Source organism: Hibiscus syriacus, unplaced genomic scaffold (genome assembly GCF_006381635.1).
Source record: "Hibiscus syriacus cultivar Baekdansim isolate YM2019G1 unplaced genomic scaffold, ASM638163v2 tig00117048_pilon, whole genome shotgun sequence".
NCBI lineage: Eukaryota > Viridiplantae > Streptophyta > Magnoliopsida > Malvales > Malvaceae > Hibiscus > Hibiscus syriacus.
Genome location: NW_024063538.1, coordinates 1,376,428 through 1,387,101, shown reverse-complemented (window position 1 = coordinate 1,387,101; position 10,674 = coordinate 1,376,428). Strand labels below are relative to the sequence as shown.

Here is a 10,674-nt window from a genome sequence, read left to right as displayed (position 1 = left end):
AATCCAACCGTACTTCGTGATAACATAATACTATTTGTCTTATATATTAGGTCCATAAATAATTTAAAATTATAAAAAAAATACTAACTAATTCTGATAAACTTGTTAAAAGGGTCGAATTATTCGTATAAATTCAAAAGAGAATTGTTCAATATCAATATTAGAGTTGAATCCAAAGGCTATGGGTTGTTTTGTTGTCCACTTGTAAAGCTAGTGTACGTGGATGAAGCAATGTGAGTGATGTCATTCAAATCTTCTCTATAAATACTGAGTTCAAGTTGGCAACTGAACTCGAGAGCCATGAAATTCTCAAGCAATACAAAGTTTGTCTTTGCTTTTTTCCTCTTCTCTTTTCTATTTCTTCATGCTTCATCTCAAACTGAATCGGGTATGTTACTCTCAGCTTTGAATACAAAACTTTTAACTTTCTCCCTTCTTCTCTTTCGTTTCTCATCATCATACTTACCCTTATATATATTAATACTTTTTCAGTTAAATTTAACTTCCAACCTTCAAATAAATCAAGTCTCATATTTTTAACAGAAACATTAATTAAAATATTAAAATAATATGACGTACTAGTTGACTATCATACGGGCTGTCATGTTAGAGTCATTAAAAAATTAATGTTATAATTAATATTTCTATTGAAAAAATAATAATGATTCAACTATTTTTAAAAGGTTGAGTGTTAAATTTAACTTTTCTAATGAAGTGTTGAGATTTTCAACTTGGTCCCTATTTTTTATATATGTAAAAAAAATTAAAACTGACCTAGTAATTCGTTTGTGACAGAAGACGAATTTAACTACGATGAAGGAAGTGGAAGGGGACCGTCGAGTTGGGGCACACTCAATATAAACTGCAGCACCGGACTACGGCAATCTCCGATCGATATCCGACCGGTCCAAGTTAGTTCTGAGCTGAGAGAGTTGCAAAGGAACTACAGATATGCTGCAGCTGATTTGAGGAACAGAACTATAGATGTCGCCGTAAATTGTTTACTTATACACAATAAGACAATTCCCTTCAACAGTTAATATTTTGATTGGTTGAAAGAAACGAACGTATAAATAAAAGAATACATATTTGGTGAATCAGGTGGTCTTTACAGGGAATGGTGGGAACATTACCATAAATGGAAGAGCTTATAGAGTGCAAAATATTCACTGGCATTCACCCTCGGAGCACACTTTCGACGGAGTAAGGTTTCCCTTGGAGGTTCACATTGTTCATCGCAGTGACCAAAATGACACGGCAGTTGTGTCCATGCTTTACCGTTATGGCCTGCCTGATCCCTTCCTTGCAATCGTATGCCAACGTTCTGCTTTTGTGTTTTCTTTTTCATTCTATAATTATATTTTCGTATAAAACTGATAAATTTTATACGATATACAGCTTCATCCCTTCATATTACTTCTTAGGCAGCCAGACATACCCCTTTTGTCCATCAATCCAGAGAAAGTTGGATTTACAGACTCTAGCTATTATCGATACAATGGTTCACTTACGGTTCCTCCCTGCACCGAGGGTGTGATTTGGACAGTCTTCCAAGAAGTATTTTTCTCGACTCAACACCTTACATAATATCGAAAATATCCTTGTGTTTTATATAATAATAATAATAATAATAATAATGTCAATCAAACTAAAATTCCATCAACTCTACTAACCTAGATATTTTGTTATTATCCTAATAATTAAGATCAAGCAAGTCAGCCGGGGTCAAGTCGAAGCATTAAGGAACGTACTTCCTCCTGTAAGTGCATGCTATTACCCTAATTAAGATCCATTTTGACTACTTATTCAAATTGTTTTATTTTCTGTGTGTCTTTACAGCAAAACAGGAACAATTCAAGGCCAACTCAACCCCTCAATAATAGGACTGTGTTACTCCGTCCAGGAAGGGCAGCTTCACTTGATAACATATAAAACATGTCCAACCCTTTTCCCTAAGACTTTACTTTTATGCTGTAAATAAATTAACGGACCAAATGTCATGTCCCGCCTATATGTATATGTAGGTGCTAGTGCTACCTATATTTGCCCAACTATGCGGGTGAAAAGTAAAATAAATTAAAATGATAAGACTTATCTAAACTAACCACTAGTTTCTTCAGATTATATATTTTTTATTCTATACTTGATATGTTTATAATTGAATCCAGATGATATAGTAATTATTGGATTAGCGAGATTATATATTAAGTCCCTTAAGTAAAGTTAAAGATTTTAATCATTATGTTGTGAACAGAGAAAACTAAGGTGGAAGGATTGTCCTTATAATTAATGAGCCTCAAAAAAATCGAAAAATTGATTCGAAATAAATTATATGATTTAGTCAACTTGTCATTTTACGGTTCAGTTTCTCGATTTGGTCTGTACATCTAACTTCACAATTCGTTCTAGTCATTCTACCATATGAAACATGTTTGCTTCAATTCAAATTGAGTTTTAACAGGAAATTAAATAAAGATCCAAACAAATTCTTTTTTATTTTATTATAAGACAAACTTAAATAATTAAAATCCTAAAGCTAATAATATTATTTTCTGTGAATTTAAACTTATATATTTGCACTCGGTTTAATCTTGAAGTTTGCTTTATTTGGACGTTGAGTTTAAAAACCGGTGAACATTTAAAAATGGAAAAACTGAACCAATCCAAATTGGACAAAAAGTTTTGATTTTTATGTCATTCGGTTCCGGATTCAATATTAAAAACCAAACAATACGATCCAATTCATCTTTTGTTAAAAATTAAACCGAAATGAATTAGTTATATTTCAATCTATAATACATAATCCAAATCAACTTATCAATAAATTAATCATATAACGATGCTTATACCTAAAATTGAGTTGATGTCGTTAAATTAAATGACATCAAATTCTAATAATAAAATTGGTTATATCTATCTAAAATTGTTTTTCTCTCTAATTTTGTTATTGTTATTAAAAAGTTAAAAAATCATTTTAGATGTAATGTTAATAAAAAATAAATTAAATAATATGTTAACAATTTTATATCCAGAAGTTAAAGCCTTGTCCAAAATCCAAACCTATTAAGGGTGAATTATTGTGAACCACCATATTCTATTCATATCATCAACAAGTTTCATTTTTAAATTTGATCCAATTTTTTTTTATTATTCATTTACAATTTTTTATAATTATATTTTCTTTCATATATATAAATCACTACTAATCATAGACCTTTTAAGTCACTGATTTTTACAACCCAAACAAATGCAATAACTGATGCTGAAGCGAAAGCCATTGAACCCGTGGAGTGAAAGTAAAACAGCCTACACACTTGCTCATCTCCGAAACACGTCGGAGACCGGTCGACCAAAACAACACATCGACCCTAGAAATTTAACACTACAATAGGCCTGTGTTCCCGAAAGGATTATTATTGACAAGAGGCTGACCAAGAGGGATCGTTTAGTTCATCGGGAATGCCCCGAACCCTGCATCACCAAACGGATTCGATGTGCTGGGAAACATCAAATGCTGCTCCTGCATCGGCTGCTGTGGATAGGGTTGGTGAGCGCCAAAAGGATTGTGTTGCAGTTGAGGCATTCCTGCCATTTGCACAGTTGTAAGGGGAGCAATGTTGTTCGACATGGCAAATGGGTCAATTACCTCGAATGGATTTGGAGCCGCAGTCCCGTATACTGGTTCCTGGGAAGCTCTATACGCCGCTTCATCATACAAACTGTTGAGAGTGAGTGAGTCTAACCCGCCAGCCTGAAAGTTTTTGGCAACGAATTAATTAGATAGTATAGTTCACTACCAGCTTTTAAAGTACTTCATGTATTCTGTTTTCACCCGAACAACAAAAACAAGAATGAAATAAGACTTGAAAGTACAAAATGTGCATACCAATTGCCTTTCAGTAGCTGCAGAAATGTTAGTGCTCGGTGCAGTGACAAGGGCGAGTTCCCATCCAGTCGGATCAAAATCATTCGGTTGACCAGCACCATAATTAAAGTTCGATGCAGTATCTACAAAATAAAAAATTGCAAGCTTAGCTATTCATGGCAACATCAAAAAAGATGAAACGAGAAAGAATAAGAAATGTAGTTTACCAGAATCAGTTGGAACTATGGCTAGGGCTAAAGCATTACTTTGCTCAAATGCAAAGGCATCCGGGGCAGAATAATCCAGTCCCTGGAACCACCAAAATGCAATCAACAAAAGAATGAGTTGATGAAAAGTGTGCATTATGAAGCATCAAAGGAACCCTTACCAGTAAGTCTACTGTATCGATGTTGGTTTGAGGTGGAGGAGGGGCGGTGACAACGGTGGAAGCTCCAACATCATCAACAGGCACGGATGGCTCAGGTTCATCATTGGATAATCTAGCATCTTCACAAGGACCTTCCTCGGGTCTGTATGTTAATAGAAGCTGTTTACAATGGCATCATCAGTTCCATAACATGTAGACATAACCCAAAGACCATTACATGCTATACATCAACAATATATATACATGTGTATGTGTGAGAGCGAGAGAGAGATTAGAGAGAGACCATACAGTGCTACCACAACATGTATGTATGTATGTTTTATATTTATGTGTGTGTGCTTTGAAATATAGTAAAAAGAGTACTAACCACTTCTGTTGGAACAGCAACCAAACGTGGCGCCTCTCTAATGTACTCTTCCATGGTAATGAGAAAAGATTGTGGGGGCTGGAACAAGTTTAGTGATTAACATCGAAATGATTGAACACTAAACTCAGGAAAGAGACAACTCGAACAACAAATCATCTCCATAGAACCCATACCTCTCTGAGAGTTGGAAACTGGAAATTTCTAGCAAGTTCCAATCCTTTGCAAACTTCGTAGAAATCAGAAAGGTTATTAGCCTGCATCAAAAATATTAAATAAAATTTTAAGAAACCAGCATTGCATTTAACTGTTGACACTGAGACATCACTAGACCAACAACGACTATAAACCAAATGAGAAGGTAATTAAAAAAGAAATTATATCTTCACCTGCTGACCAGCTCTCCTGTATATATCAAGAGCTTTGACAGCTTCATGTCTTGGCATCTCAAAAAACTGCAATAAACATCAAAGCTTTAGCAACCATTTTGAAAGTGAAAAAAGAAAAGCATTTGCCTCAAAATAGGAAATTCATCTACATACAATTAAAAACCTTATTACCTTGTCCACAAGATTGATAATTCCGCCATTAATGGCACAATATATTTTGAAGCTCTCCTTCAATACCTGAAAATGGTAATACTGTGAGATCAAAATAATTACAAATAAAAAGCAATGCCATCATCAGATTCTAATCATTTCTCGTATTTCTATGTTGAGATAAATAGATTATTGGGAGGAGTATTTGAAAGCATAGAGAAAGGATGTGCAGATACAAAATGGCTTCGACATCTTTGTCTTAAATCTATGATACTGAACATAAAAAAGAAGACACTGGAATAGAAGACATCATTAACAATCCAATAGTTCTTCATAAATTAAGATGACACAAATAAGTAACAAGGAAAGAGCTAGCAAAAATACCAAAGCCAAAGCATATTGTATAACATAGTTCCCTACAGCAGCACCTTCTGGCTGCAAGGACAGCAGGCAAGTCTATTAACTTTCCAGGTAGGCCACAAAAACATAAACATATGAAAGAATCTCAACATGTTGAGTAAACAAAACTCAAACTCGACAAGATCAACATATAACAAAATACCTGGCAACCAATGAGACGATAAAGCAATTGCTGTAGAGAAGGCAGTTGCTCCAACAATTCTCCATTATCCAACTCTGTGGTTCTGCCGAAATCCTGCCCATTAAAGAGAACAAAACTTTGCAGCAGGCCATGAATCCAAAGGGTAAAACCAAACACCGATGTAATTCGGTGTAATATAATTTCTGAAAAGAATGATACCTTATCCTGCCCCAGAGCATGTCTTGGGAGACGCTCAGCTTCAATGTCGTACTTCAGAACCCTAAAACATTCAAGTCTTTCTTCCAAAAACAATGCATACGTACGTACCCAGGCAGAGCAATCCCATGCTGAAAGGCGTTGCAAACAGGGGTGGAGGAGGAAATAAGCAAATCAAACTGAAGTTATTACCAATGAGAAGCATGTGCATATATATGCATGCTCTCACACAAAAACATGTACACGAGGGATTAAAAGCTTACCAATAGGGCTATAATCATCCTTGAAATTGGAAATTTGGAGAATGCGTGATCTCTGTGAGAAGTTTAAAAGTTCTTCTTTAAAAGTAGGATCACCCTCCCTCAATGCTCTATGGATAACTATGAGTGTTTTCAATGCAACCTATTGAAAAATTACAGTATAAGTTTGTTTGTCCATATCAAAGATTGTAGTGCGGACGTAGTTAACTGAACTCTAGCACCACAACATAGTATAAATCTATGTTGCTTCAACGCTCCGTGTCCAAGGTGTATCTGGATACAGGAATGGAGAAATGACCCTCGAAATACGCAGAAAAGCTTATACGCGTATTCAACACACATACCGAAGTCCGAATAACATAAGTAAACATTTTACATACAATGCATGGTATAGTACCTCCTACAATTTCACACTCACTAATGCTATAAGGCTAACAAATAAGCAAGCCACCTAGCGGTATGAAACTAGTTAAACTCTGGAAATGTTCATGTCAATTGCACACATTGATTTGAAATCAAATTAAAGACGGAGTTCCTACTGCCACTATTTCAATCATCATAAAAAGTCGTGAAAGTAAAAGTACCGTCCAATTACGAGTCTTGGCTAATCGGCGGGAAAGTGCATGAATGCAATAAGCAACATCTGCTCGAGGCCGAATCGCTGATGTAGCAACAAAGATTTCTACAAGCAACGAACTCCAGGAAATTAATTGAGATCTGCAAATGCAAACTTAAAAATTCCAAAAAAAAAAGAAATAGAACGGATGAATGAACTTCACTTCTAAGATGCCTTTCTTTAGGAGGGCACTCGACATGGTTAGTAGATTTAACAATGGCAACATCCAAATCCTAATTATAAATAAAAAAGAATTCAAAAATCACAACTCAAAGTCCCATCAAAATTCAGATAATATAGAGAAATGAACGAAGAAGGAAAAAATACCGCGTAATCACTGTTGACATGAGCAAGACCGACTTTGGTGGTATCTTTAAGAGCGCCATATGCTTTTCTCCATGTTTGAAGAGTCCCCATCTGTATACTCTACCAAAAAAGAAACCCAGATTCTACTTCTGTTTTTTACTTGGATTTTCAAACTACTATTTGGTTTTTATTAATTACGTGTTGATTGAGACTATGGTTTTCTTTTCTCTTGTGCCTACTTTAGATAGCGACAGAGGAAAGAAGCGATGAAAGGCGAAGGAAACAAAGAAAGAGTAGAAATGGAGGCTGTGGATCAACGGTGATGGACCTTCATTGATGCTTCTGTGTAAACTGTTGACACCCTCCAGTTTTTTCTTAACTATTAATTTCCAACTCTTTATTGTTTAACCAACTTTTGTTTTTCAAAACAAATCAAAAGAAACGGGCCCTCAAATATTACGGCTTAATTCTTTGTTGACTTAAACACTAATTGCTTGGACGAAAGAAGAAGAAGAAGAAGAGAAAAAGACCTTTGAAATTTTGAATTAGATTAATTTTAATTATAATATAGTTTTGATTGTGATATTTGATTTAAATTAATTGATTAATAAATTATTAATTAATATAAAAATATATTTGTCGAAAAATGACCAAAATTATTTTTAAAAGATAATTATGATGCCACATAGAGTAGTGGATCAATTATTAGTTTACGATATTTCTCTTGACGGAATGACAGAGGATCAGTAGGTTGGAGGGTCTTTGGCGGCCCCGCCTTTCGTGCTGTCATAATTATTGTTGTTATTTTCATTTGAGAAAAAGTTATAAATCAACTTTGCATTATCACATTTTATTACACCAATTGATAACTAATATGTATGTATATATTTAAATTAAATTAGTCAGTGCTTTTAGTAATTAAAAATATAATATTTTAAAGATTTTGAATTTAAACAACTATGTATATATCTATTGTCAACAATTAAAAAAATCTAAATTGATACTATTTTATAATTAAAACATAACATTTTAATTTACTATAAAAAAAATCATTTTCAATTTAATATAAATTTAGCTTTTAAAATCCATAAAGTTTCTTTTAGATCAAACTAAATCATCAACATAACTTCTTTAGGAAAGAAAAGTGTTGAGAGGAGAAAGGGTAGAAGATTCTTTAATTTATTGAAAAGTAAATATGTTTAAAATTCAAATCATTTAAATTTATTTGTATAAAATTGTGCTTTGAGTATAGACGCAAAGTCAAAAAGAATTAAGATCGAATTTAAATTCTAATTTTTTATGATAATTAAAATACAAATTTTATTATTTTATTGACTCATAACTTTATAATTTTTAAAATGAGAAAATAACATCAGTGACCAAAAATGCCTTATAATATACGATTTTAACCAACTTTTTTTGGATTTGCGAAAATGACCAACTAAATCGATTCGCAACGCGAACTTCGACTATCGCGACGCGAACTTCGACTATCACAATGCGAACTTGCGAACTTGGACTATTGCGTTGCGATTTATTCCAAATTCGTTGCGATAGTCCAAAATCGCAACGACTGGTGGTATTGCATTTGTTTCTTAAGAATTTTCTCTAAAAATATAGTATTCGCGCAGACTTGTCGAAGACACGTATTACCACGACCACGACCACGACCACGACCCGACCCGAGATGGACGGCGGCGGCGGTGGCGCGCGAGAGTCCCCCTTGTTATCTATCACTCAACAAGGAAGTGAGAAAGCCAAGCCTTAAATACCATTCCCAATAGTGTTTCCAATACTATGTGGATTGAGCATTACCAACACTTGTTTTTCAATACAATGTGATTATTCAGGAAACAATTAACAATCATGCACCTTAAATACTGAATCAACAACCAATTGCATTAGTATTATACGATTAAATATGTCATAATTAAAAGTCAATCTACAATCAATCGTAATTATTGCAATTTTAAGCAAAACATTCAAAAATAATATCACTATTTAATGCTCAATCACACATAGTATTGGAAACAAGTGTTGGTAATGCTCAATCCCACATAGTATTGGAAACACTATTGGGAATGGTATTTAAGGCTTGACTTTCCCACTTCCTTGTTGAGTGATAGAGAACAAGGGGACTCTCGCGCGCCGCCGCCGTCCGTCCGTCTCGGGTCGGGGTCGTGGTCGTGGTCGTGGTCGTGGTCGTGGTAATACGTGTCTTCGATACGTCCGCGTGAATACTATCTTTTTAGAGAAAATTCTTAAGAAACAAATGCAATACCATCAGTCCACTATCGCATTGCGATTTACATATTCGCATTGCGATAGTCCAAGTTTGCATTGCGATGGTCCAAGTTCGCATTGCGATAGTCGAAGTTCGCGTTGCGAATCTGGAAACTGATTTGCGATACCGGAGATCGCGTTGCGAATTATCGATCGCATTGCGATTTAGTTGGTCATTTTGGTAAATCCAAAAAAAATTTAGTTAAAATAGTATATTATAAGACATTTTTAGTCACTGAGGTTATTTTCTCTTTTTAAAAGTCATAGTATCATTCAATCATTTTGAAGTCAAAACATTTTTTTATTGTATCCTAACTTTTAGATAAATAATTTGTAGAGGGGTCTTTTCATAATTTTTCCCACTCATGGGATTGCCTCCATTTAAACACAAATTTCATCACTCAAATTTGACTATATTCTTATTTTGGTCACAATGAAAATTTCTAACTTGATCGCTAATTTTTTGAACTATTTCGTCTTTTACTCCATAATTAAATAATTAACAATATGAATGAGATTTTAGTTTTTGAAATTATGAAAAAGTCCTAAATTTCCTCTCATTTTAAAGTCCCTTTGATTTTCCGACGATGAAGCATCTTCTTCCAAATGTCAACAATGGAGAGTTGGAGAAGGAGGAGACAAGCTATATATTATGATTCCATGTTTGATTGAATAGTGAAAATTATATATCGGAATCATTTTCCTCTAAGTTTTGGATTAAATTCAATGAATTTAAAAGAAATTTTGGGAAAAATTAAACTGATTCAGTGGTAGGAAACGATAAGACGAATTTATCAATGTCTTGTGTTGATGGAAAAGATGCCGGAGAACAACAGTTTCAACACCGACAAGACACAGAGACGAGCGTTTCATCTTTGTGGAAAAGAAAAAAGAAAGCAAAAATGAAGGGGAAAAAAAGATGACGTGGCCAACATGTGGCTTCCACGTCAACATAATACAATCCATGTCAGCATAAAAACGACCACATCAATTACCATTCGAGTTACATTTAAATTGATCAAATTGATTTTTTTTTAAAGTTTAGTGATCAAAACAAGAATACATTTAAAGTTGAGTTATGAAATTTGTAGTTTAGCCATTTTATAAATCCAAATCATTTCTACTAGAATTAACAAAAATATTTTATTAAATTTAGTCATAGAAATCAATATTAATGTAAAATAACGTTTTAACATTTTTGCCTAGATGAATGAATCAGCCTAGAGAGAGTAAGAGGCTCCTAAACTTAGCACGTAAAGGAGGGTTTCACTATCACAACATTGACTTTGCTCTATG

General features: G+C 34.0%; 2 protein-coding genes across 2 annotated transcripts; one reads left to right on the top strand and one right to left on the bottom strand.

The window, feature by feature from the left end:
* Positions 1 to 300: 300 nt before the first annotated feature.
* LOC120197335 (dioscorin dioA3-like) lies at positions 301 to 1,932 on the top strand. The gene is made up of 6 exons (XM_039198901.1): positions 301 to 388; positions 796 to 992; positions 1,102 to 1,311; positions 1,399 to 1,557; positions 1,706 to 1,759; positions 1,840 to 1,932. Exons 1-6 carry the CDS (start codon positions 301 to 303, stop codon positions 1,930 to 1,932), a joined length of 801 nt encoding a protein of 266 aa, XP_039054832.1.
* A 1,264-nt stretch (positions 1,933 to 3,196) lies between these two features.
* Positions 3,197 to 7,343, bottom strand: LOC120197648 (putative clathrin assembly protein At2g01600). Its single transcript, XM_039199093.1, has 15 exons — positions 7,117 to 7,343; positions 6,953 to 7,022; positions 6,758 to 6,855; positions 6,177 to 6,315; positions 5,917 to 6,044; positions 5,719 to 5,811; positions 5,541 to 5,591; positions 5,178 to 5,243; positions 5,007 to 5,072; positions 4,794 to 4,874; positions 4,621 to 4,698; positions 4,254 to 4,412; positions 4,093 to 4,174; positions 3,887 to 4,008; positions 3,197 to 3,751 (listed from the first exon to the last, which is right to left on the bottom strand). The coding sequence occupies exons 1-15, from the start codon at positions 7,204 to 7,206 to the stop codon at positions 3,446 to 3,448; spliced, it is 1,629 nt and encodes a 542-aa protein (XP_039055024.1). The 5' UTR covers positions 7,207 to 7,343; the 3' UTR covers positions 3,197 to 3,445.
* Between the last annotated feature and the right edge of the window lie 3,331 nt (positions 7,344 to 10,674).